The 20,662-nt window shown below is 36.7% G+C and overlaps 1 protein-coding gene across 4 annotated transcripts in view; it reads left to right on the forward strand.

Annotated features, from left to right (window-relative positions):
- LOC111512674 (guanylate cyclase 32E) overlaps window positions 1–20,662 on the forward strand; it is a 292,318-nt gene that overhangs the window by 260,613 nt on the left and 11,043 nt on the right. For all 4 annotated transcript variants that reach the window (XM_074180299.1, XM_074180298.1, XM_074180297.1 and 1 more), the window contains 5 exons: window positions 801–952; window positions 4,163–4,261; window positions 10,798–10,942; window positions 18,542–18,640; window positions 19,860–20,187. In XM_074180299.1, the coding sequence (XP_074036400.1) occupies window positions 801–952; window positions 4,163–4,261; window positions 10,798–10,942; window positions 18,542–18,640; window positions 19,860–20,187 (823 nt within the window). The remainder of the gene's footprint in view (window positions 1–800; window positions 953–4,162; window positions 4,262–10,797; window positions 10,943–18,541; window positions 18,641–19,859; window positions 20,188–20,662) is intronic.

Here is a 20,662-nt window from a genome sequence, read left to right on the forward strand (position 1 = left end):
TAACCATTCCGGTATCCAGCGGGGCTACGTGGAAGCAGGCATCCGATGGCCGGTTTGCTCAACCCCCCATCCCATTCCCCATGGCATCCCACTTGCAAAAAACAGCACGCACAGTGGTTCAGGCAGTGAAAGATGAACAAGGACAGCCAACTCGTCTGGATTATTGGTACCAGGTTCCTTTACGGCGCTACGACCGGGGAGTACAGATGTCTTGCTTTTTGCAATACTGTACTCCTCATTGCATTATTCTCGAAGATTATTGCAAATTGAGTAAAAGTCAACTGTTATGCACTTCGTGCTATGGTACTCCCACCTGGACATCCGGCTTCTAACCGGCGTGAATGAGTGTGCTCTTTCTATTAAAACACCTAAAAAACTCTTCACAACTCTCGTTATGACATATATTCAATGTGCACGTTCAAAAACGGTGGACCGTGACAACACAAACAGGATTCTATCCCCAAAAATGGCGATTGCTTACTGTCTCTGTGGACGGTCGTTATGCCACCGTCCACCACCATATCAAAAACGAAACACTTTGAGCGGTGTTATTACTAATTGTCTCAGTAACAGTTTTTGTACTTGTGATGCACTGTTTGGAACCTTTGGTGTAGTAATGAATATTATTGGAGTTTTTCCCAACACCAAACCGTTATTTTAACACCTCGACACATGTTTCGATCACCAAGTGATCATCTTCAAGAGGAAGATCAAACTGTTTGGTGTTGGGAAAAAACTCCAGTAATAAACATTTTTTGTTATCAATTATCAGTTTTCAAATGGCCATCAATTGATTCCAGAGGCTTTGCTGTATGAAATGTTGCCCCGGCCCGTGGCAGAACAACTGAAAAGAGGAAAGAAAGTGGAAGCAGAAAGTTTTGATTGTGTAACCATATATTTCAGCGATATCGTAGGTTTCACTGCTATGTCTGCTGAAAGTACTCCTCTACAGGTGAGTCAGTTCCTTCATGACCACTACCAATTATGAAAGTATTTTCTTACCTCTAAATTTCACTTGGCTGTTTTCCAGAGTTCCCAACAAAATTTCAATCTGGCCATGTGAATTCTCATTCTAAATCCTCATTTTGAAAAAAATGGAATCGTATTTTTTTAGTTGAGAAAGTCCTAACGATATTACCGAGAAAAAATATTTCTTTCAAGAGAGATACATCAGCAAACTGGTGGTGTCTGTTGTGTCCGTAATTGATAAGTCACAGCTATATAAAAATTTTTTTTTGTGTTGCCCTGGATATTTTTGCAAATTTTTATGTTTTCGAGTGCCTAAATCACGAATATATTTATGAAAGTACTGAACGTGCTCTATTTTTTATGATTTTTACGTATCTTGTATTTTTGATAATAATCGGCTTGTTAGTAAAAAAAATGTATTTTCTCAGTCATGATTGGACTTCTGCGCAACTTTTTTGCGCGTACAAACATCACGTGATCCCCACTTCTCGGGCTCCTTACTCTGCAAAACAGCTGAGAATTCAGTTATTTGATAATATTGAAGTACTAACACGGAAATCTGGATAAGTTGTTATATGTTAATATTTTGTTTCAATTGTTGAGTGTCCGTTCTAATATATTTATCTTGTCTTTTTGAACATGAGTTTGTCACGAAGGAAAAGCAAATATAGTAGTGATTTATTCTGTTATATTTGTGGTATTTATATATCAAAAAAACCAAAAAGAAATATCACAGACTTTGTTAAGGAAACTTATGCTGAATATTTCGGTTTTAAAATGAACAAATTACATAAATCATGGGTTCCTAATAAAGTTTGTAAGTCTTGCGTTGAGTCTTTGCGGCTGTGGATAAAAGGAGAACGTTCTGGATTAGACTTTGGTATTTCTATGATCTGGATGGAGCCTAAGAATCATTTCGATGATTGTTACTTTTGCGTAGTAGATGCTGAAGGTTTTAATCGAAATCAAACGTGGAGATATCCAGACTTACAGTCTACAAAACGTCCTGTTTTATACAGTGAAAATCTCCCTCGGCCTATTTATATTTCAAAAGTGATTCGCATGCCTTCAGAAACAATGATGTTGCCAAATTCACAGAAATCGAATCAGTCTACCAGTGGAAGTGGATGGGAGGGTGAAACATCTCAAAATGAACTCAGTGATTTAAAACGTGATCTAAATTTATCAAAACAAGGATCAGAACTGTTAGCTTCAAGATTGAAAGAAAAAAACTCATTGGCACCGACAGTTACAATTACAACGTACAGAATGCGAGAAAGTGAGCTATTACAATTTTTTTATGAGAATGAAGGATTGGTATACTGTAATAATATTGTGAAGCTGCTTCTGGACATGAGTTTGAAAGAATACAAACCTACTGAGTGGCGTCTTTTTATTGATAGCTGTGAAAGAAGTTTAAAATGCGTCTTTCTGCATAATGGAAATAGATTTGCATCAATTTCAATTGCCCATTCTACAAAACTCAAAAAAGACTATGAAAATGTCAAATTAGTTTTAGAAAAAATAAAATACTCGGAGCATCAATGGTCGATCTGTGTGGATTTAAAAATGGTTAATTTTTTACTTGGTCAACAAAGTGGATACACGAAATACCCTTGCTTCATTTGTATGTGGGACAGTAGAGCAAAGCAACGTCATTGGGAACAAGATGTTTGGCCTGAAAGAAATTCTTTAACTGTCGGTAAAGCTAATGTAATAAGAGAGCCGTTGGTGAGCAGAGACAAAATTATACTTCCACCATTGCATATTGAGTTAGGAATGATAAAGCAATTCGTAAAAGCTTTGGACAAGGAAGGAGATTTTTTTGAATATATTTGTAGAAAATTTCCAAAACTTAGTATGGAAAAGTTGAAAGGTGGAATATTTGATGGTCCTCAAATACGGCAATTGATGAAAGACACTGGTTTTATTATAGTTATGACTGTTCCGGAAAGAAAAGCTTGGGAAAGTTTTGTGTTGGTAGTCGAAAATTTTCTAGGTAACCATAAAGCACCAAATTATGAAGAAATTGTACAAAATATGCTGACAAACTTTCAGATTCCAGGAGCAAATATGAGTATCCAGTTACACTATCTTCGCAACCATTTGGATAAGTTTCCAGATAATTTAGGAAATTATAGTGAGGAGCAGGGAGAGCGGTTCCACCAGGATCTAAAAGTAATGGAAGGAAGATATCAGGGTCGATGGGATTGTCACATGATGGTCGATTACTGCTGGTCTTCAAAAAGAAAAAATTATAAAAGAAAAGCTCTTAAAAGGCGTTTCATGGAAATATAACATGTTTTCGAAATTTTCCTCTCTATTTATTTCAAAGTATCATATTCTTCCAAATAAAACTGAGATTATAGATATATCTGTTATTTTGTTTCTTGTTTTCGAATTTTTGTAATGTAAAATGAAAATAAATATTTAAAAGAAAACGAGAGCAAATCTTACAAAACCATTGATAATTTCTTGAATTGTGAGTATAAATACATCCAAAATCAATCTCATATCTAGGGCAACAAAACCACTGTAGACCAATGTAATTGCTTAGTTGTGGTTTTGAATTAGAAATGCTGCTTGTAGGGTCATTTGGTTTTTAATTGACTGTTCATTTTCTATCACAATCGTTGTTACATCTGTGAACGAATCCGGAGAAGTGTTTTTTTTTCAGAACAGATTTTATCGATATCATTTATTCCTCCAACTATATACTACGAACTGCCTCATAAAGTATTGTTCCCGAGTAGAGAGGACTGGATCCTCCGGGAGAAGGAAATATTAAAAGCACATAATTGTTGGTTCACAGATGGATGGAAAATACCTTCAGGTTTTGGTTCAGGTGTTTTGAGTCGCAGACCCAGGACAGAGATATCAACCTGCCTAGGAACCTATGCGACTGTATTTCAAGCGAAAATATGCTCTTGAATTGTGAATTCAAAAATAAAGTATTTACTAAGATGTGTAGATCGTAAAAAAGTAACTTTCAGACATAAACTGAAAGAAAAAGCCCACTCGAAACAACTACTTTCAAATAAACATTGAATTACACGGTATAAAAATACTTTTAAAACGTCTACTTTTATACGAACATTGAGTTATACAAAAAAAAACTTTTTTCTATCCAGTTTGTACTCCAAATATTAAACATCTGAAAAAAATACGTATTGTTTAGTGACATAATTTTCAGGTGGTTGATTTTCTGAATGATCTCTATACCTGTTTTGATTCCATCATCGAGCACTACGACGTATACAAAGTTGAAACTATAGGAGATGCCTATATGGTGGTGAGTATGTTGTGAGTATGTTCAATTTTTAGTGTTCGTTATAAGATTTCACGAGTTTTTCAAGAGACATCGATTTTGAAGTTCAATTAAATTTTCTGATAACTCCACCAAGAAAATATTCAGTTTTATTCCCATCACAAATTCTTATAATAATAAAACTCCTACATTCTACATGGGTCCTACATTGTAGGACCCATCATTTTCAGAAGGAGGTTTTAATTTTTTTTACAATGAGCTACCGACTGCCTTGGAAAAATTTCATGAACAAAATTCCAAATTAATTCAAAAAAATATCAATTGCTTTGAATCTGTATATGTAATGAAAAAATGAAATGAAATGTGAATGTCCCTATATTATGAATAATTTGGAGAATGAAAGGACATTATTATTATTAATATCATTATCATAAAAAGTATTTCTATTGGAGAACAAAATTGTTATGATTTTGACTACGAAAGTGTCCACATATTTTGATGTTCCATTCAAATGTTCCAACATCTAACATAATCTATTAAACAAAATTCTCGAGAAATATGTCTGTATTGGATGATAATATTAACTTTAATTTTCTAATAAAACCATTCGCAATATTTATACCTTCCATCACCTAATTTCTAAATATGATCATCGATAAAATATATTAGATAAATCATTTTGGCTTCATTTCGAGAACATAAAAATATAACCAAAATCAGTCTAGTTTAGATAAAATTACATTTCAATACATTGTTGAATTATATCATGAAATCATTTCACATAATGCTGCTACTAAATATTTTCATTCATATATTTTTTTCAGTATATGCTGGTGTTAATCAATAATATATTTCTAATTCATAAATTTCAGGCAAGTTGGTCTATTTGTTAGAATCAAAATTTAAAATAAATGGGTGTAATGAATAAAAGGTTGTTCCAAAAGTTTTTTTAGTTTTTATGAGACTTCTTCACACTGTAATATCTCAGTGGCTTATGAGCAATGTCGGAGCACAGTGGAAGACACATATAGGGTCTCTCACCCCATGCGGTCACCTGGATCTACGCTGCAATAATAAGACCTATGTTAACGTATGGAGCCATTGCATGGAAAACGAAAGATCTAGAAGCAATGGCAATCCGAAAATTATATCAAGCTTATATCAAAATTAAACAGCTATTGGCTTGTTTAAACATTACAGGAGCCATGAGAACAACACCAACCGCCGCAATGGAAATAAATACTGGTGTGATCCCTCTAGACCTGTACATTAAGGAGGTTACGTTGATGGTCATGTTACGATTGCGCACAGCTGGTGTAAACCTCGAAGTAGGAATGGGTCAATTGAGGCTCTGGTACAGAAGCGCAACCTCTGCTACAGTGATGCAAATCTACCCAGGTTTGTGTTTAATAAAACCTACAAAATACATATAAAACAGGACACAGATTCAGATGCTACAAATGCAATACGAATATATACAGACGGCTCAAAAAAAAGGAGGCTCAGGATGTGGAGTTCACTGCAGATCACTAAGCCTAAGGATTAAGTGAGAAATGGGAAAAAAATAACAGCGTGATTCCAACAGAACTGGCTGGTATGTCAATCGCCACAAAAGAAATAGCTAACTAGGAATTTCTAGCAAAAAAACATAACAATCTGCACGTATAGTAGACAAGCCTTATTAGCCTGGAACAGACAACGTCTTACCTCAGGGCTAGTACTATAGTGCCACCAAGATTCAGCCAAAGCCTTGGTAGATATTAACATTATCCTGAGGTGGGTTAAAGGGCATGACAGGGGTAGAGTTAATAGCATTGCCGACTCTTTAACCAAGGAAGCGGCTGGACTAAGAATTTTAGGACCCAGTGACACCTACGGCCTGATGACTTCGACAATTGCGGAACTAGCCAAACGTCACACCCATGCTCAATCCCTGAAGAGATGGAATGGAATCAAAGGATGCGGTCCTGCCAGGATCACACTGAGCGACCCTGGGAAGCTGGCACCGAAGAAATATCTGGCGGTGACCAGAAAAAACCTACCCTTAACAGTAGGAATTCTGACGCCACTGTCAACTAAGGGAACACCTCCATAATATGGGGCAGTGGACACACCTCTATGCAGGATATGTTAACAGGAAGATGATACTCTCTGGCCTGTCCTATGCTAGTGTCCGGAGTTTCGCCAATAAGAGTGTGTGTTCAGCGAGTCTTGGCCTACACCTTGGCCTTTCCACCTTCCTGGAAAGGACAGGATGGACGATGACCTAGGAGAACAACTCCTCTGGAGGATGTGGTCACATGTGGTCTAAATGCTGTGGACCTAGAGTCACCCTACCTACTCTACAGATACCTATACATCTCAATGGATACTTATTCAATACAATTCAAAGCGCTATTTGAATCGGTGAATTTTGCCAATGTCTATTAATTTCGTCAGCATGAAAATTGTGTACTCGTGATTCGTTGAAGTCAAAGAAGGCCGTTTTTGCCTGGTCCTGATTGGCGAAGGTTCCACCGGTACATTATTGAAATATACTTGTGATGTACTGTTTGGAACGTTTGACGTAGTAATGAATTAACTGGAGTTTTTTTCCCAACACCAAACCGTTATTTTCAACACCACGACACGTGTTTCGATCACCAAGTGATCATCTTCAAGGTGAAAATTGAGCTGTTAAGAAGATGATTAAACTGTTGAACAGGACTGTTGAAAGGAAGATTAAACTGTTGAACAGTTAAACAGTTTAATCTTCCTGTTGAAGATGATAACTTGGTGATCGAAACACGTGTCGAGGTGTTGAGAATGACGGTTTGGTATTGGGATAAAACTCCAGTGATAATAATTATTGAAATGCCTGAAAAGATGATAGTCGGTTGGCGGGAGATCTAAGACATATGATGGGTGGACAAAACTTCGAAGCTCAATCTTTCAATTTTCGGCCGGTCATTTCGTGAAACGTGCTGATGGGCGTTGTCGTGGAGCAAGATTAGATATCTTCTGTTGACGAGGTCCGGCTACTGCTGGCGCAATTCTGTTACATTGCATTGATTTTCTCACAATAGGACACTGCTGTGATGGTTTGGTCCGGTTGCAGAAAGTTATAGTGAATCACACCAGCCGCTGACCACCATATAGTAACCATGGTTTTTTTTTCTGGGTTTTTGCCTTTCCTATGTACCTGGATGGCTCGTCGTTTACCAACCTCTACCCTGAATGACTCCTGTTGTCCTAGATGATCCACTTTTCATGACACGTGACGATCCCATCCAAAAAAGATTGTTTTGGTTGCGCAAAAGCAAACAAGAACAGACCTCGGAATTTGACAATTTCTATCATGGTTCCAATCGTGAGATTCCCACTTTTCGAGCTTTTTGACCTTTTCATTACGTTTTAACTATCAAAAACCGCAAGGTAACTGACGTCCAGTTCTTCCACTATCTCACGCACCGTTTGTGATGGGTCAACCTCCATTTAGATCCTCAAATCCTCGTCCTGGATTACTATAGGTCGACCACTTTCGAGCTCCGGAACGAAATTCCGCAAACCAACGTCGATTAGTGCGTTCATTAATACTATCATTGCCAAATCCCTGGTTGATTATTCGAACTGTTTCGGCAGCGCTCTGGTTCAATTTGCATTCGTAGAGAAAATCGTCCCAAAATTGACCAACGACATCATATAGTGATACGCTGAAAACGAACAAAAATTTAAATTTGGAAAAAAAAATGAACAGCAACAAAGTATAGAATACAAAATTCTCTATCAATCAGTATATTAGACCATTATGTTCTCCTCAGCAAATTGACAAAATTGAGACTCTCTAACCAACTGCTCACTCTAATTGAATCACGCCTTGGTATCTTGTATCCAGAATCACTTTCAATAATACTATAAATAACATTTGTGTCAGTACTGCTAAATTGCATGATTTGTAACTTTTTGTGTTATATAATCAATTTTTCATTCCTCTTTTGAAATTCTACTTATACGAATATTTTATATATACTTTGTTTTAGCATTCACTTTTATACATTTCTATATATCATTATTTTTAATATTTATTTCATACACTGTGTCCGTAAAGTATGGAACAAATTCATTTTTAGCTAAACAGGTCATTTTAAGAAATAATCCTGAAACAAGTCGATTTTTGATGTTAATTTACCGTATTTTAAAATAATAATCTAATATACACGGTGAATTACGTTCGAGTAATGATGTCACCGTCATTTTTTTTAAATGGAACACTCCCATTTTGTTTCAATTTTCGGATTACTCTAGCTGAGCTGATTCCAAAAATGTATCACATGTTGATTCCAATTGGTACAGGGTGGACAAAAATACAGTAGTTATGTGTGTGCTAATAAAGTAACGCGTAACATTCCTTATTAGGTAAATCAACAATATTATCAAAAATACTTATTGTCTAGCGGAGAGAATATGCAGGAATACATGACTTTATATCAAATGTTCGAACTGCAGCCTTGCTGTATTTGACAGTAACCCAAACGGTGTACAAATTCTTGTTGAACCTTGTGTATGGTTTCTTGCGTAATATTGTTTATTTCTGTTCGAATTTTCACTTGTACATCTTCAATATTTGCTGGTTTCGTTTTATAAATAACATTCTTCAGATGGCCCCACAGAAAATAATCCAAAGGATTTAAATCTGGTGACCTCGCTGGCCATTCAGTGGGTCCACGTCTACCAATCCACCTGTTCGGAAAAATTTCATATACGTACCTTTTAACATCTACAGCATAATGTGGAGGTGCACCATCCTGTTGAAATCATGAACTTTCATCAAAACCTCCAGGATTACGTCTGCTGGGAAATAAATTACGTAAAGTAGGTACGAGATACCCCCTTAAAAACTCAAGGTACTTTGCCCCGTTTAAATTACCTTCGATAAAGTAGGGTCCAATGATTCGATATCGTACAATTCCAGTCCATACATTTACCTTTTGAGGGTATTGTGTATGATGCTCACGCATCCAGTGGGGGTTTTCTTTTGCCCAGTATCTACAATTCTGACGGTTAACCTCACCATTTAACGTGAAAGAGGACTCATCAGAAAAAATAATGTTTTGTATCAAGAGAGGATCTCGGTGACATTTATCCATCATTTCTTCGCAAAATTGGAGTCGTCTATCGGGATCATCTTCGTTTAATTGTTGCACAAGTTTGATTTTATAAGTATGCCATTTTTCAAGCTTCAATTGTTGGTGTACCGTTGTTTTGGGACGACCTGATTTGCGTACATTTGCAACCGTACCAGTTTCTCGAAATTTCGTTTCCAGCTTACTGACTATTGAACGCGTTATAGGTCTTTCTGGATATTTATCATTAAACAAATTGCACATTTCCATCTGAGTTCGCGATCTGTCTCCATACCCAATCATCATAAGTATTTCAATTATTTGTTTTACACTTAACTCCATTTCTACTTCCAATTAAATCTAAGCAATCATTCGAATATTCACGAATACCAAAAATATTGTAGTACTAAACTGTCACTGAATATCAATAAATTACTAAACAAATAATGATATTTCACAAAAAACTAGACGACTATGTTTTTTATAAATGTAGATAAGAAATAATTTCTTTCATATTCTGTCTGCTAGACCACAAGTACCAAACATGTTTGGAAACAGCTCATTTTTATTACTCTAAACATGTAGCAAACTACAGGGTGTTACATTTAAACCAATTACCGCTAGACAATAAGTATTTTTGATAATATTGTTAATTTACCTAATAAAGAATGTTACGCGTTACTTTATTAGCACACACACAACTACTGTATTTTTGTCCACCCTGTACCAATTGGAATCAACATGTGATACATTTTTGGAATCAGCTCAGCTAGAGTAATCCGAAAATGGAGACAAAATGGAGGTGTTTCATTTAAGAAAAATGACGATGACGTCATTACTCGAACGTAATTCACCGTGTATATTAGATTATTATTTTAAAATACGGTAAATTAACATCAAAAATCGACGTGTTTCAGGATTATTTCTTAAAATGACCTGTTTAGCTAAAAATGAATTTGTTCCATACTTTACGGACACAGTGTATATAATCTGTAATAATAGCATTTCCTGTAACTCGGTACTCCTGTTGGAAATAAATTGCTTTTTTTTGTATACACCGCGATAAAGTAGAATAAATATTTATCGAAATATGGAGCTACAAAAACACAGGACTTTAAAAAAGACAAAACTTTTGAAATAACCTATGTTTTATTGTTCATTTCGTTATAGTTTATATGGATGTTTATATTTACGATACGAGATTAGTTATGACAACGGGTGTAATAATTACACATGCTAGAGAATGTTGACGAAAATCGAAACCTTTTTTTGTTTCATGGACTATACCATACCAAATGCATCTTAAAACTTATGTCCTCTGTAGTACAAACGTTAAGCCCTTCAGGTCATATATTTCATGGGTATTTCTTCTCAGATGAGACTCAAAAATGACCTACATGAATATAAGCATGTTATTGAGAAATGCCCTGTATATCTTGAATTTGTATGTTGTCCTAGGTTAGTGGTCTTCCAATCAAAAACAACGATCAACATGCTGCTGAAATAGCAACGATGTCTCTCCATTTACTATCCGATGTTAAGAACTTCATCATAAAGCATAGGCCCACTGAAAAATTGAAGCTGAGAATTGGAATCCACTCAGGTATGTATGTTTTTAAATTTCATCCAATCACTGAACCCAAATATCATTTCAAATATCTTTTCGACTAATATACTCATATTTCTGAAATAGTAGCCATGAGTTAGGAAGTCTGACTGAATCATAAAATTGTTGCCATTTAAAAAAAAACAATATCATACCTCATCGATCTGAGAAGTACTAGAATGAAAAAGATGAAGTCTGGTAAAAAAATAAGATTTTTTTTTCCCAACAAAAAGTAGTCCCCCTCAGATATAATACATATGTGTCAGTGTCTTTTTCGTTTGCACTTTTTGGTATGTCATGGGTCTCTTCAATCTAGAGAACGGAAAAAGTCGCAGGGTGCCAAATCTGGTGAACACGGTGGCTGCGGCATGATTACGGTGTTGTTTTTGACCAGAAAATCACGAACAAGCAGAGACGGGTGAGCAGATGCATTATCATGATGCAAAAGCTATGAATTGTTCTTTCACAACATCGAACGTTTTCTTCGTATTACTTCTCGCCAGCGGCGCATAACTTCAAGATAATATTCTCTATTGACCGTACGACCATGTTGCAAAAGTCCTACAGCACTACGCCGCGGTAATCGATGGAAACAGTGAGCAAAACCTTGACATTTAATCGAACTTGACGTGATTTTTTTGGTTTTGGCTCTCCTAGACTCTTCCATTGGGGCCGTTGGATTTTGGTTTTCATGTCATAACTATATACCCATAATGCGCCACTGGTTATGACCCTCTCAAGCAAATCTGGATCGCCGTTGACGTAATTCAACAATTCTTGAACGTCTGTTTTTTTTATCTAAATTCAGCAATTCTGGAACGAACTTTGCTGCCAAAATTTTCGAACAATTTGCAATTTTTGAAGTCCTAGGACTTCACTGTGTAACAACGAAAACTTAACAGAGCCGATTTTGAATATAAAAAGTAAGATTTTTAAAAAAAGCTCGGACACGTCGATTTCTAATTAAAGGGGGACACCTTTCAGACTAATCAGATTTTTTGTAGTACGCACCCCCTGGCAGGGGTGCGTCCGACGACCCTTATTTAGATAGGGAAAGTAGGTCGAGTGGCACCTTGTTTTAAAGATCTTTCGAATACCTTTACAACTCCGTTGAAAGAAAATTTTTGTGACCTTCCGAGGCCCAAGCGTGTGATGACACGCCGATAACACGGCTCTCTTCTCATCTTCCACGGATCGGGAGCTCGGCGTCGTCTATATGCAACGTGCATTGGACGACCTCGAGCGCTGGTACCTTGATTGGAAGATCCGAGTGAACCCGGAAAAGACTCAGGCAATAACCATGGGAAGATTACTATCTTCTCCGGCCAATCCAGTCAATCCAGTCAATCTCTTGAAGGGAGATTGACTGGCAAGCGCGGGTAAAGTACCTCGGTCTTCTAATAGACCGTGGACTAACTTGAAACCCGCACATTACGAGCGTCAAATCAAAGATCGAGGGGCGGATAGCACGTCTGTGCCCTATGATCAACAGAAGATCTAAAATGAGTCTTAAGAACTATAATACGATGTTCGAGACTGTCATTATGTATGCTCCAGGGGTCTGGGGACAAGCGGCGAAATCTAATATCACCATTCTGGAGGTATTGCAAAACAAGCTAATAAAGATGATTGTGAATGCTCCTTGGTTCGTGCGGAATGAAGCCATCCACAGAGATTTGCAGCAGCCTTCCATTCGGCAGTCCATTCAGTCGAGAAATCAGAGAGTTTTCGATGGTGCAGAAACTCATGAAAACCCATTAGTCAGGGAAGCTATGGATTATACTGTAGACGACCCCTCCCGATATAGAAGGCCCCGACACTCTGTCGAATGAGGCCCCTATATCTTCCGTTGGAAGATGAACAACTTTTTCATTCAACTCACCCCAGCCAGGCAGGGGTACACCGTGAAGGGCGGTACTGATGTCTGAGGACACTCATGCCGCCATACCATCAACACCCACATCAGTTATAACCCGTTTGTCCTTCTGGCAAACATCAGTCCAAAGGGTAAGAGAGCCAGGCTCCAACCTGTCTAAACTCAAGATGATCTTCCGTTCAACAAAAATATTATCTCAGATCTCCGTAGAAATGACATGAAACACAGTAGGTACAACTGTTACCACTTTTTGACTGCTGTCAAATTTTCATTAAGGTACACGTGGTGGTTCCTACTAAATTGATGTCATTCAACAATTACTGAGTGATGTTCATGTGAGCATCGTGAACATCGTCAAAATTATTGATCCTTTGCTTATTCTAAGATGCATTTTTGGCGATAGCAGAAAATAATCACACATAACACTTCTAACTTTCATGCCTTTCAAAAAATAACTAAACATAACATGCTAAATAGCTGAAATTTGAACATTGTTAGAAACCAGTATACCAATATGAAACAATAAAGGAATCTCAACCAATTTACAGAAAACATGAATTTTAGGTTGTTTCAAAAATTGATCTGTTTTTATGAACCTACTTCAAAATGTAATATATCAGCGAAATAATCGAAATGAGCGCCATTTGAACTTTGGCCAACACGAATTTTCCCGTCAATTTTCTCACAATAAGACTCTGCTGTGATTGTTTGGACTGGTTTCAGAAAGTTATAGTGAATCACACCAGCCGCTAACCACCATACAGTCTTCTTGTCGTGTGTTTTCGCCTTTGGGTAGCTCATCGATGTCCAACCACCGTCCTGAATGTCTCTCGTTGCCATAAAGGATGACACATGTGACAATTCGATCCAAAAAAGGATCCTTTAGGTTGCGTAGAAGCAAAGAAGAACAGACCTCGAAACCTGACAATTTCTGTCACCGTTTAAATCGTGGGGCACTCACTTTTTGAGCATTTCACCTTTCCAATACGTTTTGAACCATCAAAAACCTCATAGAAGCTGATGCCCAGTTCTTCCATGCACCGTTTGTGGTGGATCAGTCTCCACCAGGGACCTCAAATCCTATTCTTGGATTACTGTCAGTCGATCACTTCGGGGCTCGTCATCGGGGCTAAAATCCCCAGAACGATATTTTGTAAACCAACGTTGAGTAGTGCCTTCATTGACACTAGTATTGCCAAACTCCTGGTTGAGATTGAGGCTGTTTCGGCAGGGCTTTGGTCAAATTTGAATTCGTAGAGAAAAATAGGCCAAAAATCGCTCAACGACATCATAAAGTAATAAGCTGAAAAGAGGCAAAAAATTGAAAGTTGGAAAAAAATTGACAGCATCAATGTATAAAGTAGAACAGTATATAAGACGACACAGTAGAATGAATATTTATTGAGATATGGAGCTTCAGAGACACATGACTTTTAAACAGACTAATATACAAGGCTTTTCATGATGAGCGTTAATTAGCCGTTTCTGACAAAGTATTCAACGAATCAACCTGAAAATTTCACAGTATGCATGAGTCAATATGACCTACACGCCTAAAATATTTCAGACGGAGCGGCGTTGTCGCTTCTACTATAAAGTAGCGACTTCTTTGATTTTTCGAATGGAACACCCGTATATAATATCATATTATGATTCATTATCACTTTGTCAACAAATTCATATACTATTTTCCTATACCTATCTATTACCGTTTAGAAGATATAAATTAATTTCGATATTTTCTTTACCAAACATGAACTTTTATAAATGCTGATAATCTTGAACTCTCTTGCGCTAAAACGATCAAATTTGAAATGGAGTGGAGTGATACTATGAGGATCTTCACTCCGAGTCTTATTTTCATTTACCCCATACAAGGTCTTCAAAAATTGCAGATACTTTGATCTCAAGAAAAAATGAGTGAAACTCAATTTTTCCAAATGGAACACCCTGTATATTTCAACATTTTTGAGCTCTACATCCAATTTTAGTTCAACTTTGTTCAGATAATACTATTCCTATTTTGGACCGTTTTCGAGTTAAACTGTATCAAACGGAAACTGACATGGTTTTCTTGCTCGTTTTTTTGAATTCATCAGTTATTTTGGATATTCAACTTTTTTTTTATACTCAGTAATATTTCTTTTTGATCCAGTGTTTTAACTGTCTCAGATCAGTCAATTCGAAATTGGTATGTACCTACCTTAGAAAAAGTTACAATTTGTATACATTGAGGTATTGGTCTCTAACGTACAACAGTACACATTAATATTTTTTAATAGTGTGCTTTGGAAAAATAAATAAACCAATTAGTTAACGTTAGACTTTCGTTGGTGGTTTTGACTGATTGTGATAGCTACCAATTATAATAGAATAATGTCAAGATTAGGTTACAGTAATGAAGATTTCTTGAATTTATTAATAATTTATGGTGAGTGCAATGGAATTGCAAGTAGAACATGCCGAGTATTTCATGAAAGATATCTACAACTTCCGAAGCTGAATAATAATGTGATAAATCGACTACTAAAAAACTGTAGGTTGAATGGAACCTTCCGTCCAACAATCATTCGTAAGAAGACTAAAGTGGATGATGATGACAATGGTATAACAGTTTTGGGATACTTTCATGCATTTCCAAATGCTTCTCTGCACGAGGCTGAAAGGGAGATAGGTATACTCTACGTGACAATTTGTCGAATTCTTAATAAGCATAAATGGTATCCCTATGAGTTCTACTGTGTCCAACATTTGAAAGAGACTGATTTACCTCGTAGAGTGGAATTCTTTGAATGGTTACTTGTCAAGACTCAAGAGGATGAACATTTCCTTGACAATATCATATGGACAGATGAGGCCAAGTTCACAAAAAATGGAGTTTTCAATAGACACAACAGTCATTATTGGGCGCCAGAAAATCCCCATGTTGTCCGCCAAAGGGGTTTTCAAGAAAGATGGCAATTCAATGTATTTTGTGCCATAAAGAATGAGTCAATTTTTTATATCGAGTTTTATGATGATAATTTGAATGCATCAAAATATGAAGATTTACTGAGAAATGGAATTCAAATGATTTTAAATAATAGACCAGGAAGAGAACGTGTATGGTACCAAATAGATGGTGCTCTACCCCATAATTCTCATTCGATCAGCGAAGCTTTAACCGAAATCTTCGAAGACAGATGGATTGGTAATAATGGACCTTTTCGTTGGCCTCCTTGAACACCAGATGGCAATCCATTAGATTATTTCGTGTGGGGTTTCATTAAAAATATGGTTTACTCTACTCCAATAACAACAATAGAAGATATGAAATCGAGAGTTACAACTGCTTTCAATAGTTTGACTCCAGACTTGATCAGAAGCGCTACACATGACAATCTTTTGAAGAGATTACATGTTTGTTCAAGTAGAGGTGGAGATGTGTTTGAACATATTCTGAAATACACTGACGATTAAATTAACTCATTAATTTATGGGTTTATTATTTTCAGTTCGTGTTTCAGCGTTAATAAAACTATTGTTTGAAGAGAAGTTTCATTCGATGGTTGAGGAGTATTTTAATAATTATCTTTTCATTGTATTATCTGTGACTAATTGAGAAACATCAAACGAAATCTGTTTTACAAAAATGAGTCATCAACAAGGAAACCATTTCAAATAGTTTATCTTGAAAACGGTTCAAAATAGAAATAGTATTATCTGGGTGTTCCAGTTGAAAAAATTGAGTTCCACTCATTTTTTCATGAGATCAAAGTATCTGCATTTTTTGAAGACCCTGTATGAGGCAAATAAAAATATGACTCGGAGTGAAGATCCTCATAGTATCACTCCACTCCATTTCAAATTTGATCGTTTTAGTGCAAGAGAGTTCAAGATTATCAGCATTTATAAAAGTTCATGTTTGTAAAAAAAATATCAAAATTAATTTATATCTTCTAAACGGTAATAGATAAGTATAGGGAAATAGTATATGAATTTGTTGACAAAGTGATAATGAATGATAATATGATATTATATACGGGGTGTTCCATTTGAAAAATCAAAGAAGCCGCTACTTTATAGTAGAAGCGACAACGCCGCTTCGTCTAAAATATTTTAGGCGTGTAGGTCATATTGACTTATGCATACTGTGGGATTTTCAGGTTGATCCGTTGAATAGTTTGCCAGAAAAGCCCTGTATATAAACTTTCCTCTGGAGTCACACCGTTTGTTGGTGAAAACCGTATGGAAATCCTACCTTCGGTAGTTCTTGCGTTTATCGCGTACAGATGAACAGACGCGGCAGGGGCCAACAACTATTGCAAATATGATTATACTAGATTGCTACCTTGTTATAATACTAATACTATATAATACTATCTTGTTGGAAGATTGCTCACATTCTGCCTATTTCCAAAAAGGGTGAGAAAAATCGTCCGAATAACTATAGACCACTCGCTTTGCTACCAGTTATATCATCAAGAAGATAGTCGTAAACCATCATATCCTCAAATATTTGGAAGGCTTCAAAATCTTGAGCGATCACCAATATGGCTTTTGGACACAAAGATCAACAGGCGACCTTCTATCATATGTCACCCATATTTGGAATAACGCAATCGAGAAACATGAAGAATCAAGAACTGTTGCGCTTTGACTGTGTTTGGCATGAGGGTTTGCTTACCAAACTTCGAAGCTTCCTGAAAAAACGTTCCCTGTAAGTGGCCGTCGATGGATACCTCCCGAATACTTCCACTGTCAACGACGGTGTTCTCCAGGGATCCATATTGTCTCCAACCCTCTTGTTATTGTTCATCAACGACTTATTGGAAAAAGCAAGAATCCAATACCTATATTGCTTTGCTGACGACTTGTCTCCAGGATATTAGCTACGGAGAGTCATCTTCACTGGCAGCAGGAGGTTGCAGTGAGGATCTAGAAGTGATTTCGAATTGGGATGAAAGTAACCAGGTTCGGTTCAATGCCACAAAAGCACAGGAATCGAGTTTCTCCAAGAAGATAAATGTCTCTGAACCAAATATAATAATGTCACATGAGACAAATTCGCTTTCTGTTTCGATAAGTTTGTTGGGTGTTAAAATGGACACCAATACGTCTCGGCACAATCATGTCTCTGGAACTGCAAAGGCTGCTTCTCAAAAGCTTAGAACACTGTTCAGAACCAGAAAACTGTACACACCTCAGCAACTTTTGATGCTTTATGAATCTCAGATCATACCTCTGTTGGAGATTTGTCTCTCTTCTATAGATACTTTCACAGAAGGTTTTTAAGTGACTTAGCACATTTGATTCTACCAAGAGCGGTACTTATCAGAAATACGCGACGGACTGTGATTCGACTCAGTACACCTCGAACTTCACTGTTTAAGAACTCTTTTCATCTGGAAAACTGCGTGTATGTGGAATAAACTTCCTGAGAACGTTTTTCAAATGGATTGAATCTCCAATGTGAATCGCTACTTTCGCACAGGCACTACTTAAGGATTTTCCTGTAGTGCTTGTGTTTTGTCCTTGAAAAAATACTATCACTTTTACTCTTCACCGTGTGTGTTTAAAAAAAGTTATAAATAAAGTTCCACAGTTTATGAGAAATTGTATAGAAATTTAACATTGGCCAAAACCTGTGAGTAGTTTCTATAACAAATCTCAGCTAACCTAAATCAAATATTTTTGAGGGGCTCACAAGGGCTTGGTAGTAGTTTGAATATTATTTTCAGGTCCAGTATGTGCAGGTGTGGTAGGACTCAAAATGCCCCGGTACTGTTTATTCGGTGACACAGTCAATACCGCCAGTAGAATGGAATCCACAGGAGAACGTAAGTACCTTTTCGAATCAAATTCAGTGAACAAAAAGTGAACTCCATACCCAAAAATAGCATAACCTCTAAGTCAGAAACGGACATGTAATCAAAAATTTCAAATAACACGTCTAGGGGGACTAATTCTGATATGGAAATCATACCCGAAACTTCACCCCCCTATTTTTTTTAATTTCATGAGGGGTCGAGTGATACATCATTTGAAAGGTCTTTTGACCTTTCCAAGATACAGAAGTACGGCCAAAAAAGTTATGAATCTTTAAAAAGGAAAAAGACGTGTAGGTGGCGCCCCCTACGAGTAAGAGCAATAAGAACATCAGGTTCGAATTCGACACCTAAAAAACCTCCTATTACCAAGTTTTGTTTAATTAAGTTCAGTATTTCAAAAGTTATTTGAAAAAAACGAAAATAAAAATAAAACTTCAACATCCTGTATCTTGGAAACGATGCGTTTCCGGACATTTATTTATTTGGACAATTCATATTAGAATATTGTGAGAAATCACCTCCTGAAGTTTGTCAAAGTACTTTTGAATCACCCTGTATAACAATTTTGTTATTATTTTTATTTTATTTTTATTTATATTTCACATAATTGTATGTATTTTGCCTAAATTCTATTTCTATACGTGTATATTCTACTTTGTCAACAAAACAAGAGTTTTTGGACGAGCGTTTTCCAATGCTTTGGATCTGCAGAAGGGGTCAAGTGAAGTGGCCAGCTAGATCACCTGATTTCACACCGATGGACTTTTTTCTGTGGGGACGCCTAAAGTCCCCCTAGAAATAAAAATTGGCGTGTTCTTGGAAATTTTCGATTACATGTCTGTTTCTGATATACAAGGGAACGCTGGAACGCCCTGTATATGTAAAGTAAACTGGAACAGCTGCTTTATTTTGTACTTATGATGCACTGTTTGGAACCTTTGGTGTAGTAATTAATATTACTGGAGTTTTTTCCCAACACCAAATCGTTATTTTTAACACGTGTTTTGATCACCAAGTGATCATCTTCAAAGAGGAAGATTAAAACTGTTTCAATCTTCCTCTTTGAAGATGATCACTTGGTGATCGAAACACGTGTCGAGGTGTTGAAAATAACGATTTGATGTTGGGAAAAAACTCCAGTAATATGCTTTTTTTTGGTTAACAGGTTGCATTGACTATACATTTCGTGACAAATCAATTCAACCAATTGACACAATATTTGTTTCAGCTTTGAAAATCCACTGCAGTAAAGCCTGCAAAGAGCTTTTGAACAAAATCGGTGGCTACCATCTTCTGGAACGTGGCACGGTTTCCATGAAAGGAAAATGTGATCAAACTACCTACTGGCTAATAGGTGAAGACCTACGTTTGAGACAATTAAGAAGAGAGGAAAGAGACCGCAAGAGAGCTGAAATGAGTGGAAAAAACGTCAAAACTTCCCAGTTAGATAGTAATGGCCATTATATTATGACTAGGAGCTCCCTCAAAAACAAAAACAGTATTATTCGAAGTCCTTTACCAAGATGTTCGTCATTTGAGAGCCCCAAACGTCTAAGGTGAGATGTTCATACGTCCCTCTAATATTTGAATTCCTCTGGGAAATTCTTTCGACAAAAAATTATGAACTATTCTTTGAGTTTCATGATATAAGGTGATTCCAATAGTTTTTTACTTTTATATGAGTCTCCTCCAGTGGATACTTATTCAATTAAATCGAAATAAGCACACTTTTGCCAACGTAGAACAAATCGACTAATTCCGTCAGCATGAGAATTGTCTGTTCGGGATTCGATGAAGTCAACGAAGGCCGTTTTTGCCTCTTCCTAATTGGCGAAGGTTCTACGTGTGAGAAAGTTGACGAAGTGTTTGAAAAGATGATAGTCGATTGGCGAGAGGTCTGTTGTGTATGGTGGGTGACGCAGAATAGGATCGGACCTCTTTTGTTGACTAGTGCTGGCTGCTGCTGACGCAATTTTTGGTACATTTTGTCGTTTTTCTCACAATAGGATTCTGTTGTGGTGATTTGGCCTG

The sequence above is a fragment of the Leptinotarsa decemlineata genome, unplaced genomic scaffold (genome assembly GCF_025532065.1).
Source record: "Leptinotarsa decemlineata unplaced genomic scaffold, Ldec_3_MD MMD2_tig00026294_RagTag_RagTag, whole genome shotgun sequence".
In the NCBI taxonomy this organism is placed as follows: Eukaryota; Metazoa; Arthropoda; class Insecta; order Coleoptera; family Chrysomelidae; genus Leptinotarsa; species Leptinotarsa decemlineata.